Source organism: Ruditapes philippinarum, unplaced genomic scaffold (assembly GCF_026571515.1).
Source record: "Ruditapes philippinarum isolate M1 unplaced genomic scaffold, ASM2657151v2 ctg16823_1_1_1_1, whole genome shotgun sequence".
NCBI classification, from domain to species: domain Eukaryota; kingdom Metazoa; phylum Mollusca; class Bivalvia; order Venerida; family Veneridae; genus Ruditapes; species Ruditapes philippinarum.
In genome coordinates this window covers 42,737-58,628 of record NW_026852695.1, presented here as the reverse complement: position 1 = coordinate 58,628, position 15,892 = coordinate 42,737, and the positions used below count along the sequence as shown (strand labels likewise).

Below are 15,892 nucleotides of genomic sequence, written 5' to 3'. Positions count from 1 at the left end.
ATCATTTAAATCTTTAGTTATAGACATAAAATTTTCATATTTAATTTTAATGTACATTTAAAATACGGCTTACAACAGCAAATAATAGTTGTACAGCCTATGGGTATATAAAATGGGTCATTTACTTAAGGATTTATTACTTTTAGTATTGTTTAAAAAGGCTAACATGGTGCAAACATCATTTAAATGTTCAGCCTTAAGGTGTAAAATATTCATATTTAATTTTAATGTACTTGTTACACGGTACAGCCTACGGGTATATAAAATGTGTCATTTATTAATTAAAGCTGATTTCAACTGAGTTGTTTATGAATTAGCTCCGATACATATTTTTGAATTCAATATTACTTGGAATATGAATATAGATATTGGCCAAATACTTTAATAAAAGATTAAATTTGTATATTAAAACTAAAACCTCCAAATGACTGTTGCGTTTGTGGGCTTATTCCGTTATACGTAAATGACGGTCATTTGCGTAAAACCGGGTAAAAGTATATTTCATGTCACATATACCATATAAATAATTTATCTAGGACCTGTGCATCGATGGGATATTAAAACATAACTCAATAAAATAACCGCCGCACATGTACCAATATTCGCATTGTATGCAAATATATTACTATGTATGGAAACAAGATGGCCGCCGCACGTGTGCAGTCTTGCTGCCGCACGTGTGCAGTCGTGGCGTTCAAGCGCACGTGTGCAGTCGTGACGTTCAAGTGACGCATATACTACTTTCACCGTTTAAAAACATGCCAAAATTGTCGATGCCTATTAAAGATATACAAGAATAAAAGTCGTACATGTCAGAAATAGAAAGTCAATGAATTTCAAGCAGAATGAAATCAACGGTAAGTGTAAAGCTTTCAACATGTTGAAATAAGTAATCTGCAAAAATCTTGTAATGATATTTCGAGGTTTATTGATACGTGACGTTTTATAATACTGCACGTTTGTAACGTCGCTTTTCATTGGATAATCGTGACGTTTATATTATTAGTTATAAAGATTGTTGACAGGTTATATGGCCCTATATAAACGGCTATTTGTAAATATAACCCGAGCCGCTAGGCGAGGGTTATATTGCAAACAGCCGTTTATATACGGCCATATAACCTGTCAACAATCTTTATAACGAATTTATAATACAGCAAGCATCATTTTTTAGAGAAAAAAGTAAGATTTCTTCATGAATCGACAGCAGCCGTGTATATAAAACTATATAAACGTCACGATTATCCAATGAAAAGCGACGTTACAAACGTGCAGTATTATAAAGTTTTATATACACGGCTGCTGTCGATTCATGAAGAAATCTTACTTTTTTCTCTAAAAAATGATGCTTGCTGTATTATAAATTCGTTATAAAGATTGTTGACAGGTTATATGGCCGTATATAAACGGCTGTTTGCAATATAACCCTCGCCTAGCGGCTCGGGTTATATTTACAAACAGCCGTTTATATAGGGCCATATAACCTGTCAACAATCTTTATAACTAATAATATAACGGTCACGTCAAAACTAGCAACAATGCCGTTGAACTAAATATAAAAAAGTTATAGTACATATGTAATATTTTAGCTTTATATCTTTCCAAAGAAAAATGAATGGTAAGTGAAAATGAGGTTTGTTAATTAAGTATTCCTATCAAGAAATAACTGACTTTCTGATTCGTATAACCAGCCACTTCATGCTGGTATTTTCGTAGACAGTGAAAACATGACAAACTCCATTCATATGCAGTTTTAGTTACTTACAAAGAACTAAAACATGTACTTTTCTCTTGTGACACAATAACTTCATATTCTGCACAATAAAATTTGGAACATACGACAAAAACACAATAAAAATCACCAAAAGTGACTCGCAAGTAATGGTTCAGTGAAAACACAAGTAGGGTACAGATCATTAAAATTGTTTTAGCAAGACGGGTACAGTTATCGGAAATGTCGCCTCTATTATTTACTATGTTTTATTAATATTCAAAGATATTTTCACAAGTGTCTGTCCGGTAACATGAGGTTAAGATAATAAAGTAAAGATTCAGATATGAGTTATAGTGAAGTACAACAATTTTAGGCATAAATTTGCTTGTGTGATCGGCGTGTGTTGACATAAACAAAACATGAGGCGAAGAGCACAGCGTTTTATGCGCATATATTTTACGAAGAAGGTTATGGATGTATGTATAAGCAAAGATAAATTATTTCTTAATATGATTCAAATCTTAACTTACAGTTACATATTAAATTCAAGCCGATATTTAATAGTTTAATGTGTCATCCCGCCTGATTGTACGTTTAGATGCTGAGATCTTCTCACAAGATCCGGTTGGGGTTCAAATCGTTTATATACTGTGTTTTTTGTATGCTCTTTTTGCTTTCTTTTTTAACAATTGCCGGAACTTGCGATCACTGGAGCATGCTTCTTAAAAATAACATAAAATACTTACAGTGACATTATGCCCATCCAAGTGTAAATGGTCAGTGAAGAGGTAAATATTATCAAAATTACTTGATACTTTGCCACAATTGTGTTCAATTTTGCCTTTTAACTATGAAAGATTTATCAATGATCCATGTGACACTCAAGTTTTACAAAGAGTCGGACAATCTCATTATTTCAGGAAGTGTTGATATTGTCTAATGAACATTTTTCATTATTAATTATTAGTCAATCACCATTAAATAGCCAATATTTAGGAATATATTACATATTATTAATCAACTTAACTTGACATTAAAACAAAAGAAAAATGAGTATAATGTCACTTTAAGTTTAAATCTATGACAAGTTTTATATTACCATAGGTAAGGCCAGCAGCTGTGAGGATTGTAGGGTGCCAGTCCACCGCATGCATTAATCTGCAAGATAAATATCTCTAATTATAATCCTTTGAGATGTTTTAAAGGCACATTATGCCTCAGAAATCAATATCTTTTATTTTTTCAGAAATGTGAAATATATGTTTAACAGTGTTTGAATAATGTATTTAAGGCATGTTAGATGTGTAAGAACTGAAGAAAGTAGCGCTGGACGTGAGTAATGTGTCATAAAGGAAGGAAAATGTAAACAAAGAAGTATTTTGACTTCCATACAAAATACTACTACACTATTATTAATGCGATTGCCAATAGAGCTATTGCTGAAATAAAATTGGAAATATTTCGTTTAGGTATAATGGGCCTTTAAAACAAAAGTCGGATTTTAAACCATAGCCTGTCGGCTGCCATCAAAGAGCAAAATCAAATAGCAATCATTTCGCGCATCATCGCTTACCCATCGAAGGTGTATCCAGTTTTCTGAAGTCTGGATCCTGAAACGAATCCAATAGTCCTAGTTCCACCTTCCCATACTGTGATTTTTGAGCCACGTAAAGGCCAGTTATTACCACCCTTTGTTATCATTCCGCCATTCTGTACAAAAAATATTTTTTATAGTTATCTCGATTAATATACACATAAACTTTTGAGAAAATAGAAGGACATACTGTTATGCAAACAAAATATGCTCTGAAAACCTGATTCTGGTAATTGAAGCTCAGCAGATGTTTGACTTAATGCAAAAAAGGATTCCTTATAAATTTGCAACAATTAATTAATAAATTTGCAAAAATTATTAATATTAATCAATATTGAAATTTGAAAAACAAGATCAATCAACAAGGAAGGACGGGGTTCAATGAACGCAACCCCCATGAGAATCAGCAACACAAGACCACCGGCAAGGAGCCCAGCAGGACATCAAAGAAATATTGTTACCAGTAATACCAGAACCTATTGGTACAGAATAGACAAAGGATATATCTCCTTCATGACTGTATATAGCAACAATGTTTCATGTATAATAATCAAAACTTACATCAGGTGTTAAAAAGAATATAGTATCATCATAAAGTCCTTTCTTTTTCAAAGCCTCTACGACACGCCCAATAGCAGCGTCTAATGCCGTCACCATACCTGTGAAAATGTAATAAATTATCTATTAGATTGACCAAGATTTTAATACTTTCACATTTGTTTACAAAGCTGGTAGTAATGGGTTTGGTATGGTGCCGACTGACTCGTAATTTAAATGCATAGACAAAGAAGAATCAGTCTAAAGAAATAAGAAATGTGGCAAGTGGTCTGTGTTGACACTTACGAGAAAGGTATTTTTTTCAAAGAGTAAACAAAAGAATTGCTGGATTTAAGTAAGTAACAAGATTTCTTATATGACCTTTGTTCCCAGTCGGCACAAACACGGTGCCTATACCACGTGACTTTGTGTGATCAACGTGGCAAACTTTCAATGCAGCTTAACTGGAGGAATACCTCAGTTGCTCCCCAAGCGGGCACCTGAGTAAAACCATCTATCTTCCGTAAGCTACCTGCACAGGTTTCACACATGAAAGAATCCAAACGTCGATGACGGGATTGACGCCAAAGCAGAATGGCTTAAATGATTTTATGTAGAAGACCTTAACCACTCGGCCACGGGAAAAGTAATAAACAAAATGTTACCTGGACCGTTATTTGTACTGATTTTTTGCCTCACGCAATTAAAAAAAAAACATGATAATTACTTTTTTAACTTCAATTTCTTGTTTATATTCCCAAGCAGTTTGACATAACTGTCAACTTTCTCTTCAGAGGAAATATTTGATAAACTTACCGCAATATGTTCTTCTGTCTTTAGTCTTAACATCCGGGTACAAAGCTTCATATTGTGGTGGTACCTTAATAGAAGATGTGAACAATAATTAAATATGTTCCCAAATGAAATTTCCAAAAACAGTAATTTCAATAATTTCAAATAAAAAAGGAAAAAAGAACATTTGTTCCATGCTGTATTTTCACTACGCGTGGCACCACGGTAAAACATGAAAATATGAGAAAGTAACCATTTTGTCGTATATTTGCGTTTTCTTGATTTCTTCTGGTGCCCCGCGGAGCAAAAGATGAAAAAAGAGATCACTTTGACGTATTTTCGTGTTTTCTTCTCCCCCCCCCCCAGGAGCTTAAATACGACATGGTTCAAATATGCCGCCATACACATATGGTTATGTATAAATTCCGTATACGTCAATCCCAAAGAAATTCTTAGATTACCTGTAAAGGCTCATGAACGTTCTGGTAAGGTAGGTAGAGAAACAATGGCTGACTGTTGTTGTGTTTTGCTATGATATGTTCTGCTCTCTCCGCATACAAATCCTGTAAAATTAGTAAAATATTATGAGGAATAAATTCGACAATATAATTTTAAGAGAATAAAAAAATAAAGAAAAAACAATCTCTTCCTAACATTCAGATTATAATTAAGTACTTGTTTTCCATGGAATTTTTAATAAACCATAGGCATGGCGGATTTCTTAAATTGATCTGTACCTCTTCCATTTTTGAAACGACAGTAAAGAGCCTAAAGAGCCTGACCAGAGTGCAGTACAGTTGTGCAGGCTGGTCTGGCTCTATACTAGTGGCAAATAGTCTTAGACTGATGTATTCTTGTTCCAATAGGGTATGTGCTGATAACTTCAACACTTTATTAAATGACCAGAAAATTAGGCAAGTACTCATTCAGAAAGACGGCATAACGTTCGTGTCTAAAATTCCTTTCATGGTTGATATCATTTCGTCACCTTAGTGTAGTTACGGGCTCACTCCTTATGTATTTTAATGGGTGGTAACCCATTACTGCATTATGACGATTTGTATTTTTAGCTGAATTTTACTTTATGTTAAATAATTTCTTACCATATTATAACTCAAATTAAAAATACATATAACAACAATGAACATTACCGCAGAGTAGGACCCGTTCTTGTCCCACACCACGTCGTAACCATCATGAAAATCTAGATAGTTTGCTGAAATATACAAACGGTATGCTTCAATTATGAATATAAAATTTCAAATAGGTCAATATTAGATTCAAATGATTTTTTTCACATGATATGTAAATGTAACGGTATATGCGGACAATACTTGCCAGTGTTAAAATGTCATATCAGTACTTACGAATATGTCCTCGCAATAAGCTAACTAACTTGTATAAATCTTACATGCATATATCCCATCTCAACTAATTAACTTGTTGGCAAGATATTATCTTAACAATATACATGTATGTGAATGAACTTGACAAAACGTCTCAAAAATCACGAACTACAAAATTAAATAAAATATATGTATGCTGCCAGTGAAAACATATTTAATAATTATCAATTTGTATATACATGTAAGTTAAAAGATCTTCCTTGAATTTAACAATACAGTTAGAGAACCAAGTAAGTTTGATGCATGGATATAAAGATGGATTTTTTCTCTCGTTCTGATATGATATGATGCGATATGAGTGAAATAATATGATATGATTTGAATACAGCAAGATATGACATTCATATGACACGATACGTTATCGATACAATGAGATACTATACAAGTATGTTATCGATACGACACGTTACAATACGATATTATATAAACGATATGACATGATATGATATATTATATCATATATAATACGATACGATATGATGCGATACGATACGATATAATGTGATGTGATGTGATGCGATGTGATGTGGTGTGAATTAAGATGCGATAATGATTTGAAAATATTAAACCATACCTTCTTCATGAGTAAAATAGTCGGACCGACTGTTGTAGTAGCCATAGAAAGACTCGAACCCGCGATATTCCGGTGTGCACTCCCAGCTACAGAATCCCAGATGCCATCTATGGAAGAAATATTGCAAATATTTACCAGACAAGGGAAAGGAATACAACAAATGCAACAGTTTGCATCAGATAAATATAACTATAAAGGGGTTATGAAACACGCTACTTCAGTTTGAGAAATTATATTAATTCAATTAGACAGCGAAATACTTGTTTTTGGTTACCATAAATTATTACATATATTTATATTTAGCTTCATGAAATTATATAAAAAATATATAAGAGTATATACCTGGAGACATTTAAAACAAAACGTTCATGGGGCGTCCGTGGCCAAGTGGTTAAGGTCGTTCGAATCCCGACAGAGAGTCTTTCATATGAGGAAGTCATCCAGCTAGCTTACGGAACGCCGGTGTTTCTACTCAGGTGCCCGTTCGAGCTTGAAATAAAGCACGGAAGGACACCTTAGGTCTTCCTCCACCAGTAAACCTGGAACACCGCCATATCACCCACACAGTGTCAGTGTGATGTAACCTCTCCCCATCCCCCACCCCAAAAAAGGATAAAAAAACAAAATGTTCATTTAATTCTAAATGAATAATTCATAAGTCGTTACTTATATAAGCATTTACCTGCAATCTTCTGCTCGAATTATGGGAAAAAAATTATTAAATTACCTGTTACAATAGTTTCCTTTTATAAACAGTTGTTATTTCTATCTTCCACAAAAATTTCATGTTATAAGATTACGTAAGTCACGTTGGTAAATAAACCTAATTTATTAACATCAGAATATAAAGGTAATAAAAATGAGTCACATGCCTGCAGGTATATTTCGTAAATTATAATAAATAATGTATTGAAATATTTCATTTGTCATAGAAAAGATAGGTCGAAACTATTTCACACGAGCATTTATTTATATATGTTACGTAAAATGCTCTCGCGACGTATTTAAACTTTCAAAATCATTAGATTTCACTAAATATTTCACCAATTTTGAAGCCATAAAAAGTTACATTATGTTCATTTTTTCATTGTCAAGTTGAGCTGAATTAACTATACATTAAAAAAAAATCACTGCAATAATGGTGATTGACCAACAGTTGATATCAAGATGAAATATAAATCTGACTATAAAAATATAAAAAAGACTGTCCCACTCTTTTTATGAACTGAACGTTAAACTTTTAGGAAAAAATCAGATTTAATATAAACAGACATTTCTTTCGGCCCTACTACCCCTACTACCCCCTCCCCCTTATGATCGGCGCATGAGATTCTTACTTTCCAATAGCATGTGTAGCATAACCAGCTTTCTTGAGATGACTGGAAAGAAACGTCATGTTTAATGGTGAACACACATCCTGCTCGTCACATATCACCATATGCTGTAACAGAAACAACAGAATTATGATTAAAGGCACATTATGCCTCAGTAATGATAAATAGTTTCCCTTTTGTTTAAAAAGGGCATACATGAGTTTTATAAAGTTTAGTTAATGGCTTTTAAAAGGGATGTTAATTGCCTATCACCCGGGAGAAAGTTTTTTGGTAAATATAAAAATTTTTTTCGTTTAAAAAAGAAAATGTACCAAAAATAGGGTTTTGACTTTATTTCAAAAACCCAAATCACTTTAAATTTTACTTATTTCCCAAAAAACAACAGATAAAAAAAATGGCTCAGGTTTAATTTGGCCCAAAGAAATATTTTTTTGATAAATAACCCGGGCCCAAAAAATAAAAAAACTTTTTTAAAAAAAGAATAAAAACAATTTTTTTGAAGGGGATAATTTGGGGCCCTTTTAAAATCGCCCAAAAAACACAATTTGTATCATAAATCGACTTTAAAAATCGGATTTTGACTATGAAAAGGATGTAAAATCGTTACTTTTAAAACGGTATGATGAATTCTTCGTTGCAGTACATATGTTCATTGGAGAAAGAAAATGCAAACGCTCGGAAATAATAAAAGATATATGACACTTTTAAATGAATGATCTACTTTTTAAATATATCATTCGGGTCCTGTCTTGTCACGAAATATTGTTCTTATAAGAAAGCGTTTTTTCTTCAAAGGTTATTATGACAAAGGATAATATGGAAGATATTGTACCTGCAAGCCAGCTTTAAATGGATAGTACCCAGTCATAAAGGCATGTCTTGATCTGTCACAATGAAATGAAGAAACCTTTATATAACGGACGGACAAATTTTATATATTGTATGCATAAATCATTAAACGGATAACAAATTATAAACCATTTCTATAAGCACATTGTATATTTGATTTTCTACTGGTTCACAATAGGTTTCTATTAATCATGGTAATATTATGATGGGAAAGAACTCATTCTACTGGAAATTTGAGAATATAAATAAAGAAACAGTAATAAACTAGAAATGTGTCCATAGGACACGGATGCCCCCACACGCCACTGTTCCGTCAATCTCATGACTCTAGGTCAAATATTTTTTGGACTACATGTGCCACAAGTTGAAAACTAAAAATCAACAAAGGGCCATAATTCTGTTAAATTTGGTCGCAGCAAAAATTCCTTCCTTTACTACCATCTACACATTAAGGTTGTTAATCCCTGGAAGTTTAAGCAAAATGCTGCCATCCAGTTTAAGAGGAGTTGCGTTCACAAACGTTCTACATAGTATATAATGAAAAAATCAACAAAGGGCCATAATTCTGTTAAATTTGGTTGCAGCAAAAATTCCTTCCTTTACTGCCATCTACACATTTAGGTTGTTCATTCCCTGGAAGTTTAAGCAAAATCTGCCATCCGGTTTAAGAGGAGCTGCATTCACAAAATTTCTACATAGTATATAATGAAAAAATCAACAAAGGACCATAATTCTGTTAAATTTGGTCACAGCAAAAATTCCTTCCTTTACTACCATCTACACCTTTACGTTGTTCATCCCTGTAAGTTTAAGCAAAATCTGCCATCCGGTTTAAGAGGAGTTGCGTCCACAAAATTTCTTCATAGTATATGGTGAAAAAATCAACAAAGGGCCATAATTCTGTTAAATTTGGTTGCAGCAAAAATTCCTTCCTTTACTACCATCTACACATTAAGGTTGTTCATCCCTGTAAGTTTAAGCAAAATCTGCCATCCGGTTTAAGAGGAGTTGCGTTCACAAAATTTCTACATAGTATCTAGTGAAAAAATCAACAAAGGGCCATAATTCTGTAAAATTTGGTCACAGCAAAAATTCCTTCCTTTACTACCATCTACACATTAAGGTTATTTATCCCTGTAAGTTTAAGCAAAATCTGCCATCCGGTTTAAGAGGAGTTGCGTTCACAAGATTTCGGGACGTACGGACTGACAGACTGACGGACGGACGGACAAGTGCAACGCTATATGCTCCAACATTGTGGGGGCATAAAAATGCCGCCGTGTGACAAAATAAATAAGCATTTATTTTGTTTATTCAATATCAAATACAGAATTTATGTTAGTTCGATTGTGTTGGAAGCTATCAGTTAATTGAAACACGCCCTGTTCCTAGAACGAACAAGTACTAAGCGAATCGAAACAAAAAAAAAACGACAGTTGTGCATGTATCAGCTATACTCACGGCGAGCAGACTGGTTGAACATATGAGTGGTTCAGAATCACTCCCTGGTAGGCAAGTTTATCAATGTTAGGTGTGATCATAGATGGATTGTGGAACCCGACATCGTTCCATCCTGAAAATTTATAATTTGTCTGATGGTTAATTCATACCACCCCTTTGTTGTCTTTCTGATTATAACATAAATCAACCAAATTATAAATGGCCAACCTGTGATTCGGAAAAGGTAAAAAGGGTTCTATGTTTTTTATCGGTTTAAGTTATCATTAGTATAATTTACGTCAGAAACACGTCAGGCGGAATATAGTATATTCCTAATTAGTCTGTTCTGTTTAATATATTTTTAAAAATATGACAAAACTGAAAACTATGTTTAATATTTTCATTTTTTTTCAAAGCTACAATATTGTCCGCGTTAACAGCACTTTTCAAACTATACAAAATTGAATACAAAAGATTTACTCTAGTTCAATCGATCTACTATATAATGGAAGGGAAGGGGGACCTGTTTTAGCGATACAAAATGCAGAACGTTGAAAAGGAGGAAAACGTGAAAAGGGAAGAAGGAAGTATTGGACATTTTGTAAATTATTAAATAACATAATTTCAAGCATATTAAAATTTCATCTTGATTTGTAAATAAGACAGCAATAATGTTTTACGGTAATTAAAACAAAAATACATACAATGAAATAATTCACTCTACTTCTTTGCAATGCAAATAATCTATAAGTAAAACAACAAAATAATTCAAGGACAAATTTGTCGTTTCGTAAAATATTGTTGTTATGTTCTCCGTGAAGAATTTCTCGTTAAATAATAACTTCCTGTCGTCCAAAACTAACGTGATAACATAACCACAAGAAAATAAACTAAACATACTCCATAAACTATCACCCCAAAACTAACGTGATAACATAACCACAAGAAAATAAACTAAACATACTCCATAAACTATCATCCCAAAACTAACGTGATAACATAACCACAAGAAAATAAACTAAACACACTCCATAAACTAACATGATAACATAACCACCAGAAAATAAACTAAACATACTCAATAAACTATCATCCCAAAACTAACGTGATAACATAACCACAAGAAAATAAACTAAACACACTACATAAACTAACGTGATAACATAACCACAAGAAAATAAACTAAACATACTTCATAAACTATCACCCCAAAACTAACGTGATAACACCACAAGAAAATAAACTAAACATACTCTATAAACTATCACCCCAAAACTAACGTGATAACATAACCACAAGAAAATAAACTAAACATACTTCATAAACTATCACCCCAAAACTAACGTGATAACATAACCACAAGAAAATAAACTAAACATACTCCATAAGCTATCACCCCAAAACTAACGTGATAACACCACAAGAAAATAAACTAAACATACTCCATAAACTATCACCCCAAAACTAACGTGATAACATAACCACAAGAAAAAAAATTAAACATTCTTAATAAACTATCACCCCAAAACTAACGTGATAACACCACAAGAAAATAAACTAAACATACTCCATAAACTATCACCCCAAAACTAACGTGATAACACCACAAGAAAATAAACTAAACATACTCCATAAACTATCACCCCAAAACTAACGTGATAACATAACCACAAGAAAATAAACTAAACATACTTCATAAACTATCACCCCAAAACTATCGAGATAACACCACAAGAAAATAAACTAAACATACTCCATAAACTATCACCCCAAAACTAACGTGATAACATAACCACAAGAAAATAAACTAAACATACTCCATAAACTATCACCCCAAAACTAACGTGATAACATAACCACAAGAAAATAAACTAAACATACTCCATAAACTATCACCCCAAAACTAACGTGATAACATAACCACAAGAAAATAAACTAAACATACTCCATAAACTATCACCCCAAAACTAACGTGATAACATAACCACAAGAAAATAAACTAAACATACTCCATAAACTATTACCCCAAATCTAACGTGATAACATAACCACAAAAAATAAACTAAACATACTCCATAAACTATCACCCCAAAACTAACGTGAAAACATAACCACAAGAAAATAAACTAAACATACTCCATAAACTATCATCCCAAACATAACGTGATAACATAACCACCAGAAAATAAACTAAACATACTCCATAAACTATCACCCAAAAACTAACGTGATAACATAACCACAAGAAAATAAACTAAACTGGTCCAGAAACTATCACCAAGATGCAAAAGTCTTATTTACAAGTCGCGCGTCTTAAGTTTGTCAGTAATATACAAATTACACTCAAAGTGGTATTTGAAAACAAACCATAATATTATTATGTACATTATTACATTTATCCTGTATGGCTATAATGTCGTTATAACATTTTAGCAAATACGTTGTTGTTGTACAAAGTGTTATTTAAAATTATTATACGTATTGTAATAGATGCACATGTCACGATAATGAAATATTAACTTTACTTTATTTTATTTTTACTTTACTTTACTTTACAATTTGCTTTACTGGAGGCAATAGGCTGTACGTGTTTTACCTTTAGCCTGCTGGCGGCAATAGCCTGTACGTGTTTTACCTTTAGCCAGCTGGCGGCTATAGCCTATACGTGTTTTACCTTTAGCCTGTTGGTGGCAATAGGCTATACGTGTTTACCTTTAGCCTGTTGGCGGCTATAGGCTACACGTGTTTTACATTTAGCCTGCTGGTGGCTTTAGGCTATACGTGTTTTACCTTTAGCCTGCTGGCGGCAATAGGCTATACGTGTTTTACCTTTAGCCAGCTTGCGGCTAAAGCCAATACGTGTTTTACCTTTAGCCTGCTGGCGGCAATAGCCTATACGTGTTTTACCTTTAGCCAGCTGGCGGCAATAGCCTATACGTGTTTTACCTTTAGCCTGCTGGCGGCAATAGCCTATACGTGTTGTACCTTTAGCGTGCTGACGGCAATAGGCTATACGTGTTTTACCTTTAGCCTGCTGACGGTAATAGGCTATACGTGTTTTACCTTTAGCCTGTTGACGGCAATAGGTTATACGTGTTTTACCTTTAGCCTGCTGACGGCAATAGGCTATACGTGTTTTACCTTTAACCTGCTGACGTCAATAGGCTATACGTGTTTTACCTTTAGCCTGCTGGCGGTAATAGCCTATACGTGTTTACCTTTAGCCTGTTGGTGGCTATAGGCTACACGTGTTTTACATTTAGCCTGCTGGTGGCTTTAGCCTATACGTGTTAAACCTTTAGCCTGCTGGCGGCTATAGGCTATACGTGTTTAACATTTAGCCTGCTGGCGGAAATAGCCTAAACGTGTTATACCTTTAGCCTGCTGGCGGCTATAGGCTATACGTGTTTTACCATAAGCCAGCTGGCGGCAATAGGCTATACGTGTTTTACCTTTAGCCTGCTGGCGGCTATAGGCTATACGTGTTTTACCTTTAGCCTGTTGGCGGCAATAGTCTATACGTGTTTTACCTTTAGCCTGCTGACGGCAATAGGCTATACGTGTTTTACCTTTAACCTGCTGACGTCAATAGGCTATACGTGTTTTACCTTTAGCCTGCTGGCGGTAATAGCCTATACGTGTTTTACCTTAAGCCTGCTGGCGGAATAGACTATAAGTGTTTCACCTTTAGCCTACTGACGGCAATAGGCTATACGTGTTTTACCTTTAGCCTGCTGACGGCAATAGGCTATACGTGTTTTACCTTTAGCCTGCTGGCGGCAATAGCCTATAAGTGTTTTACCTTTAGCCTGCTGGCGGCTATAGGCTATACGTGTTTTACCTGTTTTACCTTCAGCCTGCTGACGGCAATAGCCTATACGTGTTTTACCTTTAGCCTGCTGGTGGCAATAGCCTATAAGTGTTTTACCTTTAGCCTGCTGGCGGCAATAGGCTATACGTGTTTTACCTTTAGCCTGCTGGCGGCAATAGCCTATACGTGTTTTACCTTTAGCCTGCTGGCGGCTATAGGCTATACGTGTTTTACCTTTAGCCTGCTGGCGGCAATAGCCTATACGTGTTTTACCTTTAGCCTGCTGACGGCAATAGGCTATACGTGTTTTACCTTTAGCCTGCTGACGGCAATAGGCTATACGTGTTTTACCTTTAGCCTGCTGGCGGTGATAGCCTATAAGTGTTTTACCTTTAGCCTGCTGGCGGCCATAGGCTATACGTGTTTTACCTTCAGCTTGCTGACGACAATAGGCTATACGTGTTTTACCTTTAGCCTGCTGGCGGCAATAGCCTATACGTGTTTTACCTTTAGCCTGCTGGCGGCAATAGCCTATACGTGTTTTACCTTTAGCCTGCTGGCGGTAATAGCCTATACGTGTTTTACCTTTAGCCTGCTGGCGGCAATAGCCTATACGTGTTTTACCTTTAGCCTGCTGACGGCAATAGGCTATACGTGTTTTACCTTTAGCCTGCTGACGGCAATAGCCTATGCACAGACCAGGATTAGTCGGCACATTAGTGTCGTTCTGTCAAGGTTTGCACTGGCCATATTTTGATCATCTCGCTTTAAAATGGTGAATGGTTATATCAAGGGTAGATGGAAAAATCAATTTAAGACATTTATACTGGTAATAAAGCGATCTTTAAATGATAAATTAAAAGTAACAATTGTAAGATTTTCTATCGAAGTTTTAAACATTCTACCATATTTTTGTACAGGTTGACGTATTCTTATATAGAATCTGAATGAGTAACGGTACTAACGGATGTAGAAGAGAGATCAACGACAATACTTAATGGCTCTAAAATGCATAGATTGTAGCTTAAACATATCATTAATATAGGTTTTTTTCCTATTGTATGTGTACAACTTATATATCTTTATTTTCATGCGATAAATTAAGACTTTTACGAGCGTTTTAAAAATCCCACATATGACAAAAAGAAAACCAAGTTATATTAAACAGGTCTAGACATCTATATTTAATGTAAAACGTGTTGACAATATAATACATACCTAAATCATCCGCTACAATGAACACTATGTTAGGCCTTTTACCATCCGAGATACTGGTACATAACATATAAATCAAACTTACAGTAAACAATGTCAACATCATGTATTTGTTAAAATGATATTTATATTAACACATCTCTATAAAATATCACAAATGTGTCACTGGTATTAAATTCACATCAAGTAATTATTCCATTGTAAGCATTCTTTCAAATATTCATGAACGCTGATATTGATTATACTCAATACGCTGGAACACCTTTACCTGCTATTAATAATTGATCGAACTACAGATTGTTTACGCTAAAACGACACAAGTTTTACGGAAAATAGCGAAAATGTTGCCACATTTCAACAAAGTGTCGCATAAAAAATAACATGTCCGTGAAATTCATTCGTAAATTTAATGGACATTAAATTATTTTTCTATAAGTATTCATCTGACATCGTAAAAATTAACGGCGAAAATTGTATCTGAATATACTACCAATGGCTAACTCGTGGACAGTTATTCACATATATATATATATACCTATGTCTAAAAGAAAGAGTATATTGATAATTAGATTTAAAAGTTAGCTATTTTTATTCAGCGAAGTGTCATATGTTCTCGCGCTGTTAAA

General features: G+C 34.1%; 1 protein-coding gene across 1 annotated transcript; it reads right to left on the bottom strand.

Annotated features, from left to right (window-relative positions):
* Positions 1-2,762: 2,762 nt before the first annotated feature.
* LOC132721314 (arylsulfatase B-like) lies at positions 2,763-15,839 on the bottom strand. Its single transcript, XM_060705599.1, has 11 exons — positions 15,270-15,839; positions 10,262-10,373; positions 8,784-8,835; positions 7,955-8,058; positions 6,618-6,724; positions 5,789-5,853; positions 5,099-5,200; positions 4,662-4,725; positions 3,870-3,967; positions 3,288-3,424; positions 2,763-2,872 (listed from the first exon to the last, which is right to left on the bottom strand). Exons 1-11 carry the CDS (start codon positions 15,370-15,372, stop codon positions 2,776-2,778), a joined length of 1,041 nt encoding a protein of 346 aa, XP_060561582.1. The 5' UTR covers positions 15,373-15,839; the 3' UTR covers positions 2,763-2,775.
* Positions 15,840-15,892: the final 53 nt, after the last annotated feature.